Here is a 25,539-nt window from a genome sequence, read left to right on the forward strand (position 1 = left end):
ACTTATTGCCTGTGGTCATATAAATAAATATTTTGCACCTTGCATATGGTAATTTTTGCAGAGAAAAAAGCCCTTAAATGATAGCAGTGGGTATTCACCAAGCAGAACAGCTCATGTCTCAAGTACCCAGAGCAGAAGTCATGCCTGCTCACCTTGGATTTGGCGTGCCAGGTGAAGTGGAGATTGTTGGTCTCACTGGGTATCAGGAGATTGAAGGACAAGGCATAGTGATTAACCACATCATTCCTCACGTAAGACAGCTCTGCATCCAGACCTTTAAGAAGGAGAAGAGTAAGACAGGGAAGAACAGGACCAAACACATTGGAACAAGCAACTTTCAGGACCAGCAGCTCCACTTAGAGCTGCATGTTTAAGCAAACACTTCTCCAGCCCATAAATTCCAAGGCAGGTTTGGAGACCAAGGCTCACAGCCAGCAACTCTCACAGAGCTCCAAAGCCTTACAAAGCAATCACTTGAGAGAGGTGCCACAGCCTAAGGAACAGGTAAAAGCTGGAATGTAATGGAAGGAAACTCAACTTTCCACACAAACATCCAGGAGAGTCATTACAGACTCTCCTGAACATCCCCTGTTCTGCTTCTGGGAATCACAGCTCGTTTTATTTACAACTGTGCTCACTCAAACCAAACTGCTCCAGATTATCAATTGGTTAATCACACGTAATTCCTTCTGGAATAGCTCATTTCTTGAGCCCAACACCTAGGCAGTGTGGAATTAGCTTCAAGGAAATTAAGTCACAGAATCACAGAATGGTTTGGATTTAAAGCCCCTGCCATGGGCAGGGGCACCTTCCACTATCCCAGGTTGCTCCAAGCCCTGTCCAACCTGGCCTTGGACACTTCCAGGGATCCAGGGGCAGCCACAGCTGCTCTGGGCACCTGTGCCAGGCCTAACCACCCTCACAGGGAACACTTTCTCCCTAATATCTAATCTAAATCTTTTATAGTCTAAAACTATTCCCCCTTGTCCTATCACTGTCTGCTTGTGTAAAAGGTGAGTCCTCCTCATACAGAGTGAGAGGTGGCATTTGTACACCCAGTAATGCCAACATTTTCTGCCAACCCTTTGCTCCCTGAACATTTTAGTTCACCTAGAGACCTGAAAGCCCCACAAACTACTCATGTCAGGGCACTAAGGTGTATTTCCCTCCATAAGACACAGCCTGTGATATTACAAACACTGCAGCTGCTGTTACTTTTTGTGGCACACGACCCAAGGTCACACTGAACACAGGGCAGGACCCTGCAGCTTGCCCTGGGTGTCAATAGCAATTAGTGCTAGGGTAACACTGCTTCCCTGCAGGGGTAAAATTAATCCCAGCTCCATATCCTCAGGACAAAACCACAGTGGATTTGCAGCCAACACCATTTGGCCTTGTCTCATCCTCCAGTGCTCCCAGTCAAATGCTATCAAGGCTCTTGGACATGCCAAAAGAACAATGGAGTAAATCAGACATTGAATATTCCACACTGAGAGAACAGAGCTCAAACAGCCACAGTACAAATGGGGATGGATGGAGATAGCAGATTCTGGGATGCCTCCTCACGGCCTGCCAGCACCTAAAGGGGACTTTTAGAAAACACAAAGACATTTTCAAAGTGAGACAGTGACAGGATAAGAGGGAATGGTTTTAAACCAAGAGAGGAGAGGTTTAGAGGGATATTAGGAAGAAATTCTTCCCTGTGAGGGTGGTGAGGCCCTGGCACAGGGTGCCCAGAGAATCTGTGGCTGTCCTAACTCTGGAAGTGTCCCAGGCCAGGTTGGACAGGGCTTGGAGCAACCTGGGATAGAGGAAGGTGTCCTTACCCATGGCAGGGGGTGGAACTGATGAGCTTTTTCCAACCTAAACTATTTTGTGATTCCATTAATTATTATTTTTATGGCTAGAAAGTCAAGAATATTGGAGAGGCTGCGACTTCAAGATGACAGCATTTAAGGCATCTTGAAATCATTTCAAGAATCCAGAGAGTCATGAAAGGTATTTCTTAAGAAATTGGGGAAAAATAAATCCAAGCCAATCATTGAACTGTGTAGATAAACTGCATTTGATAAAAGGAAGCATCAGCTCAAAAGAGGTAATTCTTCCTGTTTAGTGCAAAAACTGGGTACAGATCAGTACAAAGTAACATTTTCTCTTATTTAAGAATTTGATTTAATCCACCTTGTTTCCACAAGTACAAAAAAGTAGACAACATGTTCCTTTTCATTCTTGTCGCTGTCAACCACTTTTATTCCCTGCTGGCTCATCAGGGTCCCAAAACTTGACCAAACCCCCACAGTTTAATCACAGGTACTGGGGGTGGTGAGGGGGAGAACCCCAAAGACTGGATGCAAGAAAGGAACCAAGATAATGGAGTAATCCCAGGGAGAAATGATCTCACATGAGATGTTGAGCAGAAAAAGATGCAGGTGCTGCTCTAAGTGTTTAATGTAAACAGCCTGAGACAGTTCTTGTACACACAGTCCATATTTCCACTTAAAAATAAATGGGAAATGCAAAAATGTATCCACCAGCAAAAGAGGGAGGAGGGGGAAGCCCACACAGCCCCAGAAACAAAACTAAATTTTGGTAACACATAAAAGCAACAGCAAACTTCAAAAATCCCTGCCTGGATCATTCTTACATGTCTACATGTTTACACATGAAACCCAACTCAGAGTAAGTAAACACAGAAGGAGTGTGGAGAAGAGCTCACAACTATCAGACATTTGGCATTAGATCCAACCAAGATGGGAAGGTTTAAAGGTAGAATTTTCATTCAAATGAATGCCATTAAGTACAAATCATTTTTAAAATTAGGGAAACAATGTGAAACAATGCAGTTGGAACAAGGAAGCTGCCTCTGGAATAAAGAAAAGCTTCTCCTGTTGATAAATGGTCCCAGCAACCAGAGGTTCACAGAAACATTTCAGAATTTCAGGGTGATAATTCTTGGTTTAATAGAAACTTTGTAGAGAAACTGGTCACTGTAATCAAATGGGTACACAGCAATAAAATTGCCTATTGCAAAGCCCAGCTTCATAAGAGTAATATAAAATGCAATCCTAACTGAGGCTGTCAGAAGCATCTTGATGTGCAGTATCATTCAAAGGTATACAAAACCAATTCACCCTACAGAAAATTAAACCTCTAAGCTTTAATAGTGGTACAACACTGAGTAATTTCATTTTATAGGACACCAATGTTTTGTGCCTGTACTGTCAGAAAAAGCTCCACACTAACAGGAGACAATAATTATATGAATTTCACAAGCAAAATATAAGAGCTTCATGAGCATCAATGCTGTGTTGTATTTAAAATATTATGCTTCAAGACTGGCATAGAAAAATATTTCCAGAGGTTTTGTACTATAGCTCTGGATTTCTACAAAAAGACAGAAGATTGTCTGGCTCAGAATCCTGTTCCCATCAGGGAGTTAAAGAAACAGCCTAGGGAAGGACTCAAACCCAAGGACACAGTGACACTTTACCAGCAGATCCTCTGTGCTTCCAGTGTTCGTGGTCACAAACTTCAGGAAGTTCCTCAAAAAGGCTGGAGAGGGACCTTTTAGAAGGGTCTGGAGTGCCAGGATGAGGGGGAATGGCTTCCCACTGCCAGAGGGCAGGGTTAGATGGGATATGGGGAAGGAATTGTTCCCTTAGAGGGAGGTGAGGCCCTGGCACAGGTTGCCCAGAGCAGCTGTGGCTGTCCCATCCCTGGAAGTGTCCAAAGCCAGGCTGGATGAGGCTTGGAGCACCCTGGGTTAGTGCAATGGTGTCTCTGCCCATGGCAGGGGGTGGGACTGGATGGGCTTTAAGGTCCCTTCCAACCCAAACCTTTCCATGATTCTGTGATTAAACTCACAGGCAGTATCTCCCAATCTCTTCTCACTAGATAGCTTTTCTCCTAGGAATCTGGGTCAATGTTTTCTCCAAGCTGGAAACAGATGGATACACCCTTGGGAAATGTCAGTGTTTCAATACAGTACAGTAATTTCCCCTTTTAAGCTTATCAATGATTAAAACATTTCCCCTCTAGCACATCTTTTCCCATCAGTGAAATCAGACAAAATTCCTTTTCCCATGCACAGCTAAGAACCAGGGTCCTCCCCAGACAAGCAAGCTCCCATCTCCCCACCTCCAATCCACATCAGGACAGATCTGCTTCCAGATCATCCTTCCATTTCTAATTTTTCATCCCCTCACTACCTCCCCACCTCAATCCTGAATTCCCCAAGCACTCTGTCTGTATAATTCATCTCAATCAGGCCAGCAAAACACACAGAACTTTGCAGCTGAACCTGCCAGTGAGACAAAGCCCCAGCCTGTGCTGCAGGCAGGCAGCCAGGCAGGCGAGTGTGTTCTGCAGGCACAGGGGAGCCCAGGGCTGATCCTGGGAGCTGCAGCACATTCCAGCCCCAGGGGAAGGCACAGCCAGGTCAGGAATCACACAGGACACTGCACAGAACAGCAGTGAGAGCCAGAGCCCTGGTTCACTGATAGGGTGTGGGATCTGAGACTCACTGTGACAGCTGAACCCAGAACTGCTTTAATTCTGCATTTCTCCATTTTCCTTCAGACTTGCAAACTTACACAAGCCTGGCAACATTCCTTATTTAAGCCTTCAGCAAGCCAAGTGCAAGGAGTCAAGCTGACACTATGCAGGGAGAGAAAACAAGTGGGGGAACACTCCTCAGTGAGTTAAACTCCCTGGATTAGTGAGGATGGCCAGGAGCACCCCACACTGAGGGTGAGACTGCAGCAGCACTTAGATGGAGCTTACAATGAAACAGTCCTGTGACTTCAGATGCTGTAAGGTTTTTCCAAAGCATACTTTAGACTTAGGTAACTTAGAAAAATGGCATCAAATGAAGCAGGTCACTGCCAATACACAGTCTCAAACAGAAACCTCTATGTTTCAGTTTTTTAGTGCAAATCTCTTCCAAACTCAGCAGCAGCATAAGGTGCACCAGCTGAGGTAGCAGGCTGCAGAGGAAAAGAGAAACAAATTCTAGTTTCTCAGTTGTTTCAGATTTCAAGAATGCTCAGTAAACTACTAAACCTAACCCTCCTTACTGAAGGGTGAGGGGAGGGAAATGAGAAATGAGAAAATGTCATTCTGCAAGATGCTGGGTTCCTCTGAAGGTGCTCAATTCTTACACTATGTAAGGCAAATCCAAGATGGATTTAATGTTTTGTGTCCTAAATGGAATAATAAAAGGAGCAAAGAGGTGGCTCTAGGAGGAAAACACAGATGCAACACAAACAGCTACAGAAAATTGGCAGCTCCTCAATAATTTTCTAGGCAAAGTGGCAAAACATAAACAAAAATCACAAAACACAGAGGAGGAAAAGCAGCTTCTGTTGGTTTAAGCAGAATATTGGTGATCAATTCTGACCAGTTTAAAAGCTGGGCTGCAGCTTTGCTTTGGCAAAGCTCCCTAAACAAGTCCATATGCAGACAAGGCACAGCACAGAAGGATCTGGTTTCTCCTTACTTGGACTTGACTAACCTACACCAACACACATGAAATCAGTTCAGAGCAATGCTCTGCTGGATTTCGAGGCAAAACCACCAACCTTTCACCCAGGCAACCTCTAAATCTCATTATTAACTTCCCCATCTTTGTACCTTGGGCACAGACTTGAAAGAATAAATTAAAGTTGAAGGCAAACAAAAAGGTAAATTTAAGCAGCAGCACAGAGAAAGTCTGTCATTCTTTGCACTGTTTAACATAACAAAGCATCTGAAGAAGCTCAGAAAGGAAGGGGAGAGGCCAACTTTCATTCCTAGATGCCAAAGATGCTGGGCACCCCTTGTGTTCATGACAAAATTGAATCATGTCAGTCTAGCAGCCTAACAAAACACTTCCTTTCAAATGCCCCTGTGCAAATGCAGTCTAGCTTCAACTATTTTTTTTTTTTCATTTTAAGCACAATATACAAAAGAAACTTGCCTCTGCCATCATGGGAAAATTGGGTTTTATTTTTATGAAGAAAATATATCCTGCAATATGCATCAGTACTTACATGTTCTTAAAGATGATAGCAGTGTTTAGGAATCTCTTACCTGAGGTTGCACTTTCTTACTAAATCACTTGAAATCTCCATAACATAATTCTGGCAGATTTGTCTTAAATGGGGAGATACAAAATGAGTGTGCAATGCAAGAGTTTCCTGAGTGTACAATGCAAGAGTTTCCTATTATTTTTGCTGCTTTGCAAAAAGCAGCATTTCACTATCTCGTAACAGTGAAAAGCAGTCTGGTAACAATAGCTGACAATTTTCTGTCCAGTGGCTCCCCAGCAGAGAAATGACTGAAATTGGGGGTTGTTTTCTTAATGTTTTAGTCTGTAATTTAAAAGTTTCTTCACCAGCAGCTGAGAAATCTCTGCAGTGTGACATCAAACCACCACAGCCCACCCAGAGCAGAGCCACTCCTGATCCTGACTCACAGCCACTGAAACCAATTAAAGGCAAGATTTACCCAGTTCAGTGAGTTATGATCTCTATAAATATTTTATTTGTTCTATTATGTACTCCAGAGAATGAGGCCTCTGCTCCTGAGCTGCTCTTCTGGGTCAGTCCCCTGGCCACAGCAGAAGTTTCCATGCCAGGATGAACACTCATGTGAGAGAGTACAAACCCCAAGATTCCACCTCCCTCCCAAGCCTGCTCATCCCACTCCACAAACACACTGCATTCTCCCAGAACTGGATAACCTACCTTGCTGAAAAACACAGCTTCTTTTTACTTCACTTTTCCTTTAATTTAAAGTGCACCCTAAGTCTGAAACACTAACTTGAAATGCTAAACTTTGCTGGTTTTACAGCAGGTTCTGCTAATGTCCACTGGAAAATACAGCCCAAACACAAAGAAATGTGACTGCAGAACTAAAAGTCAGCTCTTGACTACTGAAAATTCCTTTTTTTTTTTAATAGGGTAGAAAGAACACATTCCCAGAACAAACCTTATTAGTTTGAATGTACTTAATTAATTCAACAATCAGCTTTGCCCAGGACTGAAACTACAGCTGGGAGTTCAAAGACAGAAGGAAAAAATGCAAACTGATCCACATGGATCGATTTAGTTTAGAAAACAGCAAACTACTGGGAATGCAATATGAAGCCTCTGAAAATATTAACACACAAAAAAATACCTACATTTGTGCATATCCAGTGTATACAATAATAAAGTGAATTTTGTTTTAATAAAACAAGTAACTGACCACAGCCTTCCACCTGCATTTTGACTTAAGCTTTCCACAAAGCTACAGTCTGTCCGTTAGAGCTGTTGGGCAGGATTTTGGGCTGAAATACTTGTTTTTAAACACCTTACACGTTGGGAGTCTGTGGAAAAGATGACTGATGAAAAATAAAACAGGGCAAAAACAAGTTAAAGCTTCAGCAACATGGAGATGATGAAGAAGCAGCTTTTCAGTCTCCTAACACAGGCACCAGGGACTGTCAAAGGATGGTGATCAGGTCAAGCCAAAAGACAAAGCTGCAGCACAAACCCAGCAATACTCACACCTCTGCAAGCTCATCCAAGGAGCAGCAGCAGAGGGAACACGGGCTGTGGTTATTTGTTACCTGGGCAGAGTTAACTTCTCATGAGCTGGAGGGGGAATACAACGTACAAGGCATTCAATTTGAGGAAATACCCAACATAACTTCAAGGCGATTAATGCACCCTTGAAAACCAACCAAGACTCCCCAGCAGGAAATCTTAGCAGGAAGCTTCCCAACATCCAGCAAATGGGAGAAAAACTCTTCCCTGAGAGCTCTCATTAAGTCCTTGTGAATCTTCACAGGCAGTTCACCCCCAATTCACCTCACTGATACTGTTAAATACAATTTGCAAATTCAACACCTCAAGCAAATGGGATTTTTTCCACTGAATGGTCTTTTGGAAAGTCAGAGGGAGGACTTCACTTCCACAGGAAGAAGCTCCCCTAGGAGATGCCACCTGCTGAAGCACAATCAATATTTAACTCCATCCATACTAAACAGAAGATATTTATTGTTCCTAGGACCCACCTGCTTACCCTTTATTTGTCTCTGAACAGCAACAACTACATTTCAACCACCTGCTTGTTCTTCTCACCTTCACCTAAAAAAGAAATATCTCCACTTTTCTGCTAGGTAGGATATACAAATCTCTGTAGAAACAGTTAGGATATAAAGATCTCTGTAGAAATAGTTAAATGACCCTTCTTAATGGGGAGATGGGGAAAAACCTCAACCAAAACCATATATCTCACCTCAGAGCAAGATGCAAGTGGACTCTGCTCCTGAGAACACATTTCTAAATGAAATTTGGCCATTGCAAGAAAAAAAAAGAAAACCTAGAAAACTCACCAGAACAGCAGCCACGTTGCTGTTAATAGGGCAGGATGGTGCACAGGAGTTACCTGAAGCACCAATTCCAAAGGAAAAATGCAGCAGAGATGCACAAAATGGATACTTGAAGGCAGAGGAAAATTAGTGGCAAGGATTTACACACAGGGCAAGGGGAAATGAGACAAGTGGGAATAGGAATGGCACAGATACAGGGTTGGAAGCAACTGAAAGGAAACTCAGTAATACAAAAAACAGATCTAACTATGGAACAATATAAAAGAACTTTATTCTTAGGTGTACTTATGAAATAAAAATTTAACTTAGCAGCTATGGCAGATCTCACAATTACTGTAATATGAAGTTTGATGCTCCTTTTGAATTAAAGCAAACACTGAGAATACAAAAAAGGTTCCCTCACACCTCATGAACTGCAGCTGCCAAGAGCATGGCCCTCAAAATAAAACTTCTGATCAAATGCTCAGCAGTGCCCCAAAGCTTTGGAAGGGAGCTGCTGTCACCTTCCCAGCTAAAACACCACCACAGAGGTATGTCAGGTGTCATTTGGGCTTGTGAATAACGTGTGTTTGTGGTGTTTCAGTGTCACCTACCAAGAGAAATTGTGCCATTTTATTTTTATTTCATTTAGTTATAGCAATGCACCCACATGTTGATTAGTTATCCCTGCAGACAAGACCCAAATTCACCTCCAGAACAGCATCTGGGCCAGTGCCATGGCTATTCCAGTAATGAGTACCTGACAGAGTACAAATAAATTTATTAATAATTAGGAATAATGGAACCCCCCCCCAGTGCTTCATGTGGGAAATGGATTTATAGAAAATATTTAAAGTTTGAGAGAAGATTTATATAGTGTGTATTTGTATGTAAATTTAGATACAAGAAATGTTGATTTAGAAATGTTGTGGAATAGGATAAATATTGTTGAGAGAGAAATAGAATTAGAAATAAGTTTTAAAATGTGGTTTTGTAAAAAAGATTAGGTATTTTAGAGAAATAGAACTATGAAAGATATTGTAGTAGGATTTATGAGAGCTAATTTTAGATAATTGATTTTAAGGTATTTATAGTATAGTGTAACAGCTGATAGGTTAAGAAATGTTTATAGTGTATTGTAATTAAGAAATAGTTGGGTTTTGATTGTAATGGTGTGAATTGTAACATTTGTATTATTTTTTATATGAGACTGAAAATGGAATAAAAGTTTTTCAAACACCAAAAAAAACCCACTTCAGATCCCTCAGCTTTGAAGTCTGTACTGCTGGTTCTGTGCCTGACAGGACTGCTGAAGGGATGATGGACTGTCCACATCTTTTGAGATGCTTTGAGCACTTTCATCAGAGTGACACGGATTGCTTAACACAAAACCAACTCTAAACAAACCAAGCCAGGTCTGCTCACTCCTGTGGCCATCTCTAAACCTAGAGAGCTTAGTATTTTTTTCTTTTATTAGGAATTACTCTGCAAGGCCATCAACTTATTTCATAAAAGCCCAACCAGATTGGAGAGGATAACTATCATTAGTTTATTAGTCTGCTCTAGCATTCCAAGCTGCAGCTCCCATGCCTGTGCTCCTGCTCTGCTCTTTCCCAAGCAGCATGCTGAAATCAATATACTGGTTAATTTAATTACAGCCATTCAACACCCAGTAAGTGGCAGGGAAATTCTAAAGCATCACATTAGTTTCATGCTGTTGCTTCTGCTCCCAGCTCTCTGGAGCAGTCAGTGCAAATATGTGAGTTATCCGCTTGAGAGAAGGACAAAGGCAGCGATGGAAGAGGAATAATGCCTTTGAAGCCTCTGCCATCGAGCCCTTTGTGCCACCACAAGGCATTTGCAGAGAGTGTTAGCATTCATCCCGACATGGGAGCTGCTGGTGCTGCTGCCATTCTGGGGGAAAAAGGGAAAAGAGCTCAATTCAACAGGCACAACTCATTAAATGCACTTCAGCCTGTACTCCCTGCTCTCATGGCTGAGATCTCGAGTAGGATTCAATCCTGCACACTAAAGTACAGAGGAGGAACTCTGACTCCAAGTAGGAGCCTCCACGATATTCCAGTCTGGAGAGTTTCAGGTAGGAATTAGTCATCAAGTCATTTCACTAGAGCTCAGCACAACCATGAATCAACACATTTGGAATTTGTCTCATTAATTCAGCTTTTCCAGTATCCAAACACAACCGTGAATAGCAGAAGGGAAGGAGAAAAACACGAGGCTTCATGGTTTAAAATACCCAGAGTGTACAGTACAGCTGCCTGCACAGCTCCCACTCCCAGGAAAACACCACCCTGGGACTTTGTGTGCCTGTGAACATGATCCCTATCTCCTTTATTTCCCTCTGCGCAGGTGGTGTTTAGGAGCAGTTTCGGTCCCTGCCTTCCTCTCAGTATCCTGAGCCTTTCTTGCTGGCTTTTCTCCTGCATGCAGGGAGCTGTGCCTCCATTTCCTCTCTTTCGTTTCCATTCTGTCTGTGCACTGGAGGGAGAAAGAGACCAAACAATCAGCAGTGATAAATAGGATGCTGCCAAACAGAATGCAGGTGTAAAGTCACAGGAGTGAGGAATGCAGCTTCGGGAATTTTTCCCCTCATCACCACCAGGACAGCCTTCAGAGGTCAGGTTTCTTCCAAGTCCCTGACACACAAATGTTACAAGAGCCACAAACATTTATCACTAGACAGACCTTGGTCTCTGGGGAGCTGAAATGGCTGTTTCCTCCCAGGCTGCACCAGGCAGCCCAGCTGCACTCCACCCCTGCAGTCCCCCCTGAACACCGATTTCCAGAAGGAAAGAGCCTTCTCCAGGCAGGATTCAGACAGAGCCCCCAGCACTGTAAATCCCAACAAAACAGCTGATGTGGTAAAGCAGGATTCAGAAATCAACCACCCATCTCAGCAATGCTGAGCAGATCAACACACACAAGGCCTGAAGTTTATTTCAGACTTCTGCCTTAGTGGCATCACAGAATATGGTTTCAAAGCAATCCTAACCCAGCCCAGAGGCTGCCTCCCCTAGGAGGAAGGCCTTCCACTGGCTATTTCAAGCTTCTAGAAACTTATTCTTCTGCAAGCATTACCAATATTGCAGTGGATTATACAATTTCACACATCCCCAAAGAAATGGTGGTGCACTGGTATTAGAAGTGTGCAAGCTAAAGGGGAGGTAACAGAATGGAAGGGGACAGGAGCCCCAACTGCAGCTCTTCTCAAAAACTTCAATATGGATGTGAACCATGGCACTGGGTCAATCAGACCATGGGAGGCTCCAGAAGGAACACAGGTAAATCAGACAGACAGACAGACACCCAGGCACAATGGGAGGCTCCAGAAGAACACAGGTAAATCAGACAGACAGACAGACACCCAGGCACAATGGGAGGCTCCAGAAGAACACAGGTAAATCAGACAGACAGACAGACACCCAGGCACAATGGGAGGCTCCAGAAGGAACAGAGGCTGCTGCAGGGAACTTGTCCCAACCTGCTGCTGCTGCACAGCCCTGAACATCTGCCTGTCCCCAGCCCCACAGCTCCAGAGCAGGCTGGGTACAACCCACCCACAATCCCAAACCCACCGTACTGCACATCCCTCACAAACTGTCAGTGGGCTAAAGGACTTTACAGAGCAAAGTAACAGAATTATTATCCTAAAATCAGCACCTGCACTTCACTGGATATATCAGAACATTTTCAGCAGTTCAGTTTTGTTTCAGTGTGTGGTGTCTGCCAGGATTAGAAGTGCACTTTCCATCCAGGTGTGCACCTATGTAAATCTTCCCTTTCCACTGGTGCCAGGAACTGGGATTTTGTACTCCTGCAAAGACAGGTATGTGGAACAGTGGAAAAGTACAGCCTGCAAAAAGCTTCTCTTCTTCAAAGCCTAGCACTTAAAAGCTATGAAATGAAGATTTCAGAACACATATCAAGAGAACCTGACCCTGAACTGTAACTCCTGTACCACACACACATCTGCTTCTATACCTTAGGGTACCCAAACATCTGCTCCTTGGGGGACATCTCCTTCATCCTCCTGCAACCTTAGAGGCTCTTTGCTGCATTTTTTCCAGTACCTGTGAGTTCTGGAAAAACTTTGCTGCATTTTTCCAGTACCTGTGAGTTCCCCAACTCCCATGGAAAATGATCTTGGGTGCTGCTAACAACCCTCACTGAGAGCACAGCACTGACTGGCTGGTGGTGCTCCAGGCTGTGATTCTGTCCAAGCAGGCTGAGTGGGACTTTCACAAGGCCCTGAAGCTTTTCAAGAATCACAAAGAATACACACTTTCAGCTCCCTTTCATAACAATCAGGCAACAAAGGAACAAGAGGATTTCCAGCTACTATAGATGCTGTGCAAGTACCATAAAGCACTTTGGATGGGAGCTCCTGTCTGTGGCCAACTCCCCAAAACAATGACATCAACAAAGATGTTTCACAGCATAAAATGAAGACAATTAACATCATCTGCTGCAATAAGATGATGCTTAGACTCCATTTCTAACATACAAAATTGCACTTGGCCTGTAATTTCCCAGGATTCTGCTCAGCTCTGGTGAAGGCACACTTGGAGCTTCTCAAGAAAAGAGCCACAGAGCTACAGCAGAGGGTTCAGTGAAGGACCACAAAGAGGATTAAAGGAACTGCAACACTTCTACCATGAGAAGACACTGAGAAAGCTGTGGAGAGCTGGCTCAGGGGCATCTCATCAATGTATATAAATATTCAAAGGTGTGTGCAGAGAGAAGGAAGCAGGTTCTTCCCACCTGATCCGAAAATCAGGCACAAACACAGGAGGGTCAGCCTAAGCAGCAATAAAAATTCATACAGAGAGGGTGACTGAGCACTGGCACAGGCTGCCCACAGAGCTGGTGAAATCTCCATCCTCTAAGATGTTCAAAAGCTCCTGGATGTGGTGCTGGACAAGCAGCTCTGGGTGGCCCAGTCTGGGCAAGGGGTGGGACCAGATGACCTCCAGAGGTCCCTGCCAACCTCAACCACCCTGTGAGTCACCACCTCAATTCACAAACCAAACAAACAACCCTCTGCTGTAAGAGATTTTGCACCGATGTTGCTTCTTGCAGCCAGACAACTCATTTTAGTAAACTGCACAATGGCTTTTAATGAAATTCTAGAACACATAAGTACAAGTCACATAAGTGAAATTAATTTAACTCTGTAATTGAGTGAGTGCAAATATAAAACTAACAACAGACAGCATTCAGTGATTGCTCAGAAGAAACTAGACCAGAGAACACTAAATTTGGAAACTCAATGTAAACACTGTAGGACTTCTGATTTGAAAATTCCCCTGCAATTCTAATTTAACCCCCCATATACATGCATTCTGATAGCCCTTAGTTACACAATAATGTGGTGGTAGTTTCCCCCCATGGGACTAAAGTCTCAGTTAACATCCAGACCAGACTCCTAAAAAGATCCAGAGCCATGTGACAGGAGGGCTGTCCACAAGACCAATTTCACAGCTGAAAGGCACATAGCCTCCAAAAAAACCCCTGCAGGGACAGAAAGGGTTGTCCTCACTGCTTAAGCACCTGACTGCTGCCATGAATGCTGCAAAAGAACAGCATGCAATGCCAGGAGAGCTGCTTAAGCCAAGTTTTCACAGGCAGATATTGATTCTGCTCCTTAGAATCAGAGGGTACAACCTGTGAGGCTGAACTGCTGGGAACTCACAATCAAGGTCTAAGAGATACACCAGGAATGCACAAAGTGCCAAATAACAGTGTTCTGAAACAGACTAGATCCAATACTTAATTATTAAAGTAATATATAAGTAATATATAAAGTAATATAAGCTCCCCACCCCAGAGCTATCTAATAATAATGAGTATTTTCTACCTTATTCTCTAAACCTTAGATTGGCACCTGCAAAACAGGGATACACCAGCCTTCACATCCCAGGATCCTGTGACAAGCAGAACAATGGAGCATTTCAACATGAGGCAAACACCACATTCTGACTTCATGGGAAAACTGCAATGAAAGTCACTAAATCAAGCAGAGACCTCCTACTGAGTAACTCATCACTAACTCCACACCACCTGCATGTTCAGCACCACAGGGTGGGCACTGGAAAAAGGGATAGGATCAGGTGGTGCTCTCACACCTGTTCAGTCACCATGTAGGACTAACAAAGGTTTCTTCAGGTCTAAGCACAGGCCCAAAAAGGTTCTCTAAAAAGCTACAGATGATGGTGCTAAGAGAGTTCACAGACACCCCTAAAATGGTGGTGGTGCTCTGGATGTCTCTCCCCAAAAAGCAGCACCTCCCTTCCTCCTCCCCCTCACCCTGCAGCTCATCACTGCTCTCACCCTGACACCTCTGCCTCCTGCTGCCATTGCTGGAGTCACCTCGGCCAAGTCCCCTCAGCCAACCCCTTCCTACTCCATCCCCTCCAGTGCTGAATTCTGCCTGGTGTAACTGGAATCTGACACATTCAACTATGTGAAAACCACAGATTATTTTTCCCAAAGGCTTGTAGTCTGGATGGCTGGGGATATTTTCCATGGGAATGGCAAGAGATATTTCTGACAGAGACACCATATGCCTGCCATATAGCAAGTCCTGCTTTCATACCCTGAGAATCCACAGTGTTTCGAAATAAAAATCCACCTCACACAACAAGATGAGCCAGTTTCCTCTAGTTTTCTTCTACATAAAGTCCTGAAGATTACAAAACAATTCCTCCTAAGGCAGACACATGGTCAGGATTCCACAGCCCGACGGTGGAAATCTGGCGTGAGCACACAGGAAAGGAGCAGGCAGTTTTCACTGTAAATCACCATTTCTGTCCTTCCTCTGTGCCACAAAGAACAGCAGCCACAAATAATCTGCAGCAAGTTCCTATTTCACTTCCAAGAGCCACAGCCTGATTAAAACACAACCCATGGTTCTGCAAGACACTGAACTCTGGGTCTGGGGAAAGCAGCAGCACCAGACACTGCACTGAACCGTGTCAGCCTGGCTGATGGAGAGACCACATGGGGATATGGCCCCACAGAGTTTCCACCAGACCCTGGGATGGAAACTCCATGGGGATGGATGCTCCAGCTCTGCATCACTGTCTGTGATTCAGCAGCCACATGTTGCTTACATTTATTCCTAATCACATTTCTCACCTAAAGATGTACAGGGGCGATGACTGTAGTAACTGCAGTAATTTCATGTAACATTTGCATTTATGAGCAGAAAATCTGAGAGTTTCTGCTCAGCCACAGCAAGACAGTAGCAGACACGAGATTGTTTAGAGACAAAAGGTGAAAGAATCCAGCTTCTATTAGCAGCTTCACTGAACTTTACACTTTACTTCACAAGCAACCTCATTTTCCTATCCCCCGTGACTGACTGTCCCAGCATCTGCTGACCCACGGCTTTTCTCAGGGAAGTTCCAGAAGCTGAACCCCCTCACTGCCCTTTGCAACTTCACACATCAGTATGAGACCTTAAACCATGAACTTGATTGTATGTAAATCCCAATCAGATTCTACAAAATGGAACGTGTGAAAAGCTGGCTTTGTTTTCAGAATCGTGAACACCTGGAACGAAACTGTTTGTCCCTCTGGATTTTCTTCTGCCTATGTCTAAATGCCTCCTTAAACTACATCTCACCTACAGCCAACAGCACGTGTAGAGATGCCCCTAAAATTAAATCTGCTCATGCCAACAACACTATTTATATTGTGGAAGTTTAGTTTGCAACAGCTTCCCAGTGATTTGAACCCCACTGACTGAAGGAAGTCCCAGTTTACCTCCACGTTAGATTCCAATTTATCTAAGTCTCTGGGGTCACAGAGGCAGAACAGATCATTCATGTCAGATACTAAAAGTGATATAAACCAGTCACAAAGTAGTAAGTGATTTCAGCCATGTAGTAACAGACACCCATAACTGAGGCTAGACGAAGAAATTTAGCTTAAAAAATAGTAACAGCACATCTTGCCTCCTCAGTTGCTACTTCATGATGAATAATTATGTCAGTGTGCCACAGAAGCCTGAACAAATCCAAGTAACAGAGATTTCAGGCACTAGACAGGGGAGAGCTCAAACCTTAGCATTCAGTACTCCAAGATTACCTACTTATTCAGAATCCCAGCTCAGCAGCAAGCCAGACATTTTCACCCTCCATCTGTACCAGAGCATCCGGCAGCAAGCACGTGCCACGTACAAATGACAACAGCATGACATTGATCACCAGGGCAAACCATGAGGGAAAAATGTTTACAGTGTCCTTCAGTCCCCAGATCCCCTGACTTGGGTCAGCTGCGTGCTCACAGAGTGCAAATTAACTGGAGATATTTCTATTTTGTCCATTTGACGTAAATAAAGTCTTGCACTGCCTGTTTTCCAGCTTGCAGAGATACAGGGCACTTGGGAAAAACGAATCACTGGGGACACCAACGGATTTGTTTTGAGACTCCAGCCACCAACTCTAAACAAGAGCCTATGGAAGGCAAAGCCTACAGAAAACAGATCTTTGTTTAAGTCAGCCTCTCCAAGCACAGAACTCCTGTGAAAGCCTTCCACAGCGGGCCAGATGGGGGACTTCAGGAACTGCCTCCAAGTCCTTGCGCAGCAATTGTCAGCCTGCCTAGAAATTAAGATTCCTTTCACACACACACACACCCAATTATTGCCAGGTCTCCTCTCTGCCCTCTGCATGTCGCTTGCCTGGATAATTAAATCATAGGCTTGAACTCACCTCTCCCAGGGCTTACCCTGCTCCCACAGGACACCATCCCTGGTTTCTCCAATCTGGGGAGCCCCTCACCATAAGGGTGAAGCCTTTGCTTCCCCTAACCACACACGCACAAAGCAGCACGGAGACCCCTTTGACTCGTCTATTCTCACCATGACCCCCGTCCTACAGAACCCACAGATCCCTGGGATCACCCATCCCATAGTTCTCCATCCCCTCCTGAGCTCCAAGTCCGTCATCCACACTCACGACCCTTTCCATCCTCCTCGGCACCCCCAAATCATTGTCCCACAGACATCCCCCGTCCCCTGAACCCCCCAGCAAAGCCCTGTCGTGCTGACACCCACCATCCCCACCCCAGTGCCTGAGCCCCAGCTCCTTCATCCCTGCTCACAGCCACTCCCACAGAACCCACACCAATCTCTGGATTCACCCATTCCCATCCCAGACCCACAGACCCCCGTCCTCTCATGACTGGAGATCCTTCATCCCCACTCACAGCCTCTCCACCGTCCTCAGCATCCGAGATCTGTTTCCCTCCCAGCATTCCCATACAAACCCCCAATTCCCTGCTGGACCCCACAGCCACCTCCGGTCCTGCTAACACCCATCATTCCCAGTCCAGTCTCACAGCTCCCCATCCTTTTCCAGCCCCCCCAAACTTCCATCCCGGCGCGCACAACTCCCCTGAGCCCCTCCTGAGCGGCCGGGCTCCCCCGCCCCGGCCCCGGGGCGCACTCACCGATCAGCTGCCGCACCTCCTCCTCGCTCAGGTAGATGCTGAGGCTGGGCCCGGGGCCGCTGGGGGGCCAGTCCGGGGCATGCGGGCCGAGGCCGGGCTGGCCCTGCACGCCGGCGGGCAGCACCAGCAGCAGCAGCGGCGGCAGGAGGTGGAGGAGATGGCGGCGCGGGCCCCGCACCCGCCGGCCCCGCCGCGGCCCCGCGCCCGCCTCCCCCGCCGCCGCCGCCGCCGCCTCACGGGGCCGGCCCCGCCGCCCCCCGCCGGGCTCCCGGTGCCGCGGCACCATCGCTCCGCGGGGACGGAGGGACGGACGCAGGGCCGGGGGGAAGCGGGCGGGACCCCCCCGCCCCGCCGGACCCTCGCACGGCGCGGCCGCCGCCAGGCCCCGCCCCGCGCACGCGCCGCTCCCGCCGCCGCGGGCGGCCCCTGAGCGCGGGCGGGAGGGGCGGGATCCCCCTCACGGCTCTTCCCGCCTCTTCCCGCATCCCGCCCGGCGCCGGGAGGAAGGGGAGGAGGGACACACAGCATCCCCGCTCTCTGCGAAGTGCCCGTCACGGAATGACAAAATCACTGAGGTCCGAGAAGACTTCGAAGACCGTCGAGTCCAAGCTGTGACCGGTCCCCACCGTGTCACCCTGCCCAGAGCACTGAGTGCCACGTCCAGGCCTTCCTTGGACACCTCCAGGGATGCGGACTCCAAACCTCCTTAGCAGCCCCTTCCAGTGCTGGCCACCCTTTCCATGATGCCCAATATGAACCTGCCCTGGCACAGCTTGAGGCCGTTCCTTCCCTGTGGCATTCTCATTCGCTGGAAAAATCCCTTCACCCAGGATTTTTCGCCTGGGAAGCTAAGAAGCCTCAGAAAAAAAGGAAAACTATTTTTATCTCATTTGCTTCTCCTCTGTTTTGCCCCTTTGGAATGTGTTTCGAGATTGTTTATCCACAGGTGATTGTTTTGTTGGATTATGGTGTGAGTTGTTTTCACTCTTTGACCAATCAGGGCCAAACTGTCGGGACTCTGGAAACCAGAGTCATGAGTTTTCATTATTATCTTTTTAGCATTGTGTAAGTATCCTTTCTGTATTCTTTAGTATAGTTTAGTATAGTATTCTTTAATATAGTATCATAAAATAATAAATTAGCCTTCTGAGAACATGGAGTGAGATTCATCATTCCTTCCTTCATCGGGGCACCCCACAAATACAATACTTGTCATCCTGTCCCTGTTCCCTGTGAGCAGAGCCTGTCCACCCCCAGCTGTCCCCTCCTGTCAGGAGCTGTGCAGAGCCACAAGGTCCCCCCTGGGCCTCCTTTTCTCTAGGCTGAGCCCCTTTCCAGCACCCTCAGCCTCTCCTAGTTCTCCAGCCCCTTCCCCATCTCCGTTTCCTTCCCTGGACACGCTCCAGCCCCTCAATGTCCTTCTTGTCATGAGGGCCAGAACTGGACAGAGCACCTGAGGGGCCTCACAGTGCCCAGTCATTGTCACTGCCCTGGTCCTGCTGGACCCGCTGGCCTCTTGCCCACATGGGCACACCTGGGCTCATGTCCAGCATCTCCAAAGCCTTGGCCAGGTCCTTTATGGCATCTGACCCCAATCCCCCATCAGTGGGATCCACCCACTGGATCACCTCATATTCACCCTGGGACTCTACACATCCCCATGCTCCCACTTAGTTGTCGTTGACTCCATCCCCAAATCCTTCCAGCCCCCATTCAGGATGGGCCAGGGGTTCACGGCCAAAACTGGAACTGCTCTGCCAAAATATCCCTGAAAAAAAAGATAATCCCACAGTGACAGACTGTGGGATGCCTGGTGCCCACCAAAGCTGCTCCATCCACTGGACAGGGGAGAGAAAATATAATGCTCCTAAATTGAGATAAAAACAGGAAGAGACCACTCAGCAATTACTGTCAGGAGCAAAACAGGAGTGAAGTTTGAGGAAATTTATGGAATTTATTAACAGATTTGTAGGATAATGAGAAGCCTGTTTTGGAGCTGGCCGACATCAGCTCCATCAGACACAGGGGAAGCTTCTGGCAGCTTCTCAAAGAAACCACTCCTATAGCTCCCCCACTACCCTACACACTGCTCAGAAGCTTTCCTAATTGGAAATACTGCTGGAATACCCATGTTTTAGTTAAAGAGAATTTCCTTTTTTGGTAATTTTTTTAAAACTAAAAAATAAGGGTTTTTTTAATGCACTATTTATAAGTATATAAAACATACTGATGTTATATTTAATGCTTTAATCTGCTTTTTTATCTTATGGTCCTTTCAGAGCTAAGAAACAGCAGCATTTCATTTCACTGTAACAAAGGGCCTTTGGCCCACAGAGGACGGGGATTTCAGCTCCAGCCAAGCCATTGCTGCCTGTAATGATCCTGAAGTAAAATCCAAACTGTAAACACATCTCCTGTTCTGTTACAGTATGGAATGCCAGCAGCAGGGCTGCTTGACAGCTGATATATTTTAAAAGAATGCAATAATAATCAAGTCCAACGATGCAAACAACATTAAATTCCAGTGTGAGGCTTTGAATCTCCTATACAAACATTCCTGACCTTTTCCCAAAATCCTCTGCTGTGCAGTATTTCAAAAGTAAGGATTTCTGTGGAAGTTTGGTGCAAAACCCTTTCTCAAGGTGTCCACCTTTCCCCTGAAACACAAAACCTTTGCTCCAATTGGCTTAGGAAAGGGATTTTGTTTTTCTGAGCTGGCTCCTGACCTAAACACATCTTGTTCCTCATTTCTCAAGGCTGAAGAGCCACCTGCATTGTCACCTTCCTACCTGCTGTCACACCTGGCTGCTCTCCAGCTCCTCTGGAATCCCTGAAGCAGTGACAGCTTTGCTCTTAGCAAATCCATCGTTGGGAGCTGCCTGCTTGGTTGAGATTTTCAGCAGCAGCATCACAATATTCGCTTATGACCATTAAATCCCTTAATGTCTTTAAATTCTGTGCTCCCTCCTGACCTGCCAGGAGGAATTTTTTCCTGTGGGACACTGTGACAGGAGGACACTGCAGGCTAATTGGCCATAGCAGGGTTTAATCACTGACTCTTTCAGCTCATAATCATAAGAGTGGAAAGTGTGTAGGAAATTCTGTTCTTCTAATCACTGAGGTGAAAGAGAAATCGCTCACACTCCTCCCCACAATATCCATCACTTACTTAAACAGTGTAAGGTGTAAAAAAAATAAAATACCAAACTGGGATGGAGCTGGAAATTATATGCAGGCCTGTAGTGGGGGGATGTGGCCCAGGCTGCAGAGCCCTCCACACCACAGCTTCTCCACAGGCCATTTCCTCAGCCTGGAAGCACGGCGCCTGGGCATCTGTGTTTATTTGCCCTGCAGATGTAGCCTAAATCCCAGACTCGGCGTGGTTTCTGATGCACCTCACTTAGGGACTCGCGGACAGACAGACAATGTGTGGTATCTGATGTGATCAAAACCAAGACTGAGGCCCACCAGCCAGAGACCAAGCAAAATTTTGATGCCCTTTTCTGGTGACATTGGCAGGCAGCTGATGTGGGAAGGCACTGGCAGAGTGCCGGCATGGATTTATCTATTGGAGAGACCCCTGCTTCACTCACAGGAACAGCAGAAATTGCTGCTGCTCTCTGGAGGCTGGACGATCCCAGTGAGGTTGAAAACGTGGTGTAGGGACCAGGCAGGAGACAAACAGCTCTTTTTATGTGTGGGTTTGTGAAAGAGTTGGAAGAAAAAACAGAAAAACACGGACAGTCCTCAGCTGTAACAGCCTAGAACCCACAGGAAACCCAACATGGGGGTCCATTTTTCATTTTCCACTGTGCCCCATTTTCCCCAAACTTATTTCTGGCCTGTCCCTCTTCATGAGCACCAAAGGGACAATATTCATGCAGCCACCATGCATAACAAACATGACTTTAACCTTAACCTCAGCCACCCCTGCCTTGGGCATAAGGACACGATATTCAGCACAAATGTGACGTTCAGCACAAGGGCCCGTGCGGGGTTATTTCCCTGCATTTCTTTTCAGTGAGTATGTAACTTTGCCTCCTGGAAGCCACTGGCTGATTTTAACAAAAGGTCACCAAAACCACATAAACCAAACACAAATAAACACATTCTTGGGCTGCAGCTGCCAGCCTGTGCACGGCCGCTCACGGGGCTACAGGCCTGCCTGGGCCCCCCTTGCCCATGAAGCCAATTGCTTGCTAGGCTCTGATGTTGTAATTAAAATGCAGGCTGCACGGATAATTGGGGGTATTAGAAGCCAAATGAAGGTTTCATGGATGTCAAGAAACATCTCGTTGGAAAAAGGTGAAAAATGCAATTCACAGGCCAGCTCAAACACTGAAGATCTTGTGTTGATTTTTTTTGGCTGCGCAGACTATTTTTGGCAGGATCGAGTTCACAGTCTTTCAAAACCATTCTGGGGAAGATTATATTGCAAGAGGATACACAAAGTCTGTCCGTGGCAAGCTGCTAGCAATAGCTGTGAACTCACAGCACTCACATGGAAAAGTTTTGCTTGGATAGACACTGGGATGCCTCACTGCATGTGCTCCCAGCCTGATTGTATCAGCATTCACCACCGCCGTGTCCCGAGAGGCACAGAGGAGCTGGGATTCATTTCTGCGTGTAAAACAAATCTGTGAAAGCAAATAGCTGACAATTAATGGCACTGATAGGGATTTGATACATGAGGGCCTCACGGAGGACACATGATACAGGGATGTTTGTGTGGGTGCTGGAAGATGGGAGACAGGGCTTTGGGAATGGCTGCTCCCTGCCCAGACTCGCTCGCACACGCTGCTGCGATGGGGGCTGGCTTTTCCCACCTCCTCTTTGTGATTGTGAGTCACTGTGCAGCATTCCCTGGGGAGGAGAGCTGGCCCCTTCACACAGACACAGGAATGAAGTCCTGCTGCCTCTTACAATCAGTCTTCCAACATTTTCCCCTTCAAACAGCTTCTCTCCTTTACGAGTACCAGGTGACCTCAGTGCTTGGATGGCTTCCAACTGAACTGCACCTTGGTTCTGTCACCCAGGAATCTTCAGCTCATCATTTGCTCAAGGACCTCTGCCCCCAAGGCTTCTCTTCAGAAATGCTCTGGAGCTTTGGTTTTGCTCATGGTTGAGCATTAGAAATGGGCAAGAGGGGCTTCAGATTTAGGAATGCTAGGCACAGCTGAGATTGTGCAAGCAGCAGGCTTCCTAAGCTATTTAGTATTAATTGACCTCTTTATTATTTAGTATTCCCCTTTATTTAGTATTTATTTGCCCCTTTCCATGAGCAAGGATGCAGCCATACATCTCTGAGTAGGGATAAACCTATTCATTTGCTCTGCTTCACTTCCTGCCATTTCCTGAGGGGTTGCCCTCTTCTGTCTTTCCCAGACCACGGTGCCCCAGGATTTCCAGTTCTCCTTGCTCATCAGGGTGGAACAAACTGGTGGCTTGCTGCTCGTTTTCTCCCACATCCCTGAATTTGCCAGGCCTTTTCCCAAAGCAGGAGGAGAACTGAGAATGGGGGAATGGACAACATATTGAGTAATATAAATAGACAGATGGCTTCACTCAAATCAGCACTGACCCATGGAGTCTTCCAGGGGAGGGAAGAGCTGAAATTTCAAAGTTTAAAGCGTACAGACCTTCCTACAAACTCTTTTTGTCCCGTTACATCAACTATAAACAGGCAGCACTGTTGGGAAGACCGGTGCCCCCGTTCCTTGAATAGCACTGAGGCAAACATAAAAGCCTTCAGACTTCCAACTGGCTCCCCTTTGCACCAGATTCCTATTTTTCCTTTATTTATTTCCTAATTGTGCTCTCAGGTCCATAAAGCTGCCCTTCAGAAGGAAGAGCTGTCCGCTCCATTGCTGCAGTCTGGCTGCTCGGGCTGGGACACACAGAGAGGAAAAGTCACAGAGCAGCAGAGGGAAATGTGTGTACAAGTTCCTGGAAATGTAGCATTTAATGGCAAAACCATCCTGGGAACATGAAGCTGGCTGGAGCTGCTGTGGCATGGAGCAAGGGAGGCTGGGGGAGAGCAGAGCCTTGGAATACAGTTTCAGCATGTGGTTGGGAAGGCACATGCCATTTCTGTGTTTGCCTTATAAGGGGAGCATGCATGCCATGATATTGCTAAATATGAAATGAATTGTTTGTGTTTGGGGGCTGGCTGTGTCACCTCTTCCCTCCCCAGGACACCCAGGGGTTGCTGGCTGATGTTTGTGTGTCATTGGGAGCCTTTTCCTTGCCAGTGGATGCCAGGATTTGGGGCCATGGGTGTTGCACAACAAGGCTTATAATGCCTTTGTTACAGTTTGTTCTGCACTTGATCAGAGCTTGATGCTCAGGTGAGTGTTGGTATCAGGACAGAAAATTACAAATCAAACCATTTTCAGTTGAAAAATATGGGAAAATTGAGTATCTGTCAGAGGGAGAAGAGAAGGAAAGCAGGAACCTGAACCTACTCCTGCTTGGTCTTTTGTTGGCTTTTCAGTGCAAATGATCCTTCAAAATTCATCTCCTGGGGTTTTATTATGTCTCTGCTCAAACAACAGACCTTTCATTGTAGTTCAGCACATGACTCCAAACACAGCACCCATCCTCAGAGAGCTCAGTCCTCTCCATGACTTCCCCTTTCCCTTGGGAAGCCAACAGAGCAGCAGTTACAGACTGATGTGGTTGTGTTTTACAGGTCACTTATGCAAGTGTTTCCCTGTGCTCTGGCAGTTGGAGCTGGTTTATGGTTTACCACATTTTTTCAGAGCCCACACACAATACAGGAATGGAGATAATTAATTGTAGGAGTCACTGTATCCCATCCCTCTTTCACAAAAGCACAATTGGAGCATTTGCCCAGGAAGTGGAAAATATTTATGTGACTTTCTCTCTGAGAAAGTATTAAAATCCCCGTTTTCACTGGGATAAATGAGAAGCAGAAAGACATACTGAGCAAATCCCACACCCCCTAGAGAAGAGATTGTGGAGCCCCTGCATCCACCAAAACTGGAAGCAGGAAAGAGCAGGACTCTCCCACTCCTCTCAGGGTTGAGATTGCCCTGGGCAGCAGCAAGCCTGAATTTCTTCAGGTGGCAGAGATCTAACTCTTGTCTCCCATTTTCTGTGCAAATGGCTTTACAATTCTTTGAATGTCACCAGCACCAGCCAGCAAAGGGGCTGGGAAGCAGCAAACTCAGGTACCTTTCTCTTTTCCCAAAACTGGGCAATGCTCTTGCACACTGAGCTCACCTGGATGCTTTTATTGAAGATAAATATATTTTACTTCTAAAAAAACCAGATTCCTCTGGCTGGTATATTCTCATATGGATAAAAATAGATGGATTTTAATCGTGCTAACATTGCAGATCCCACAAGCCAACTATTTTAATAGATTCAGAGTCCTTTTCTTTGGGCTTGGAACAGGCTCAACACCAATAAACCAAAAGACTTAGTAGGATGTTTTTGCCTCATTAAAATGCTTTGTGCCTTTGGCTCTATTCTGTTCTTTCAGTGCTGGTGTGTTTTCATAGATCCTCATCTTGAAATTGTGGGAAGAGTCAGGAAAAAGGCTCTGGAAAGGCAACCTGTCCTCCTCCCATCCAACCATTCCTGGGTGATTTCAGAATCCTGGCGAGACCATTTGCTCTCCAGCAGCTCCCACCACATGAAGCCCTGTATACCTGAAATTCAACGAAAACTTCTTTCAAAAAAATTTAAAAATCCAAAATATT

At 46.0% G+C, this 25,539-nt stretch overlaps 1 protein-coding gene across 2 annotated transcripts in view; it reads right to left on the minus strand.

Annotated features, from left to right (window-relative positions):
• The window catches only part of RYK (receptor like tyrosine kinase), a 55,130-nt gene extending 37,032 nt beyond the window's left edge, over positions 1–18,098 (minus strand). For both annotated transcript variants that reach the window (XM_058812100.1, XM_058812099.1), the window contains exons 1-2: positions 17,813–18,098; positions 153–274 (exon numbers count right to left, since the gene is read on the minus strand). In XM_058812100.1, the coding sequence (XP_058668083.1) occupies positions 153–274; positions 17,813–18,098 (408 nt within the window). The remainder of the gene's footprint in view (positions 1–152; positions 275–17,812) is intronic.
• Positions 18,099–25,539: the final 7,441 nt, after the last annotated feature.

The sequence above is a fragment of the Ammospiza caudacuta genome, chromosome 11 (genome assembly GCF_027887145.1).
Source record: "Ammospiza caudacuta isolate bAmmCau1 chromosome 11, bAmmCau1.pri, whole genome shotgun sequence".
In the NCBI taxonomy this organism is placed as follows: domain Eukaryota; kingdom Metazoa; phylum Chordata; class Aves; order Passeriformes; family Passerellidae; genus Ammospiza; species Ammospiza caudacuta.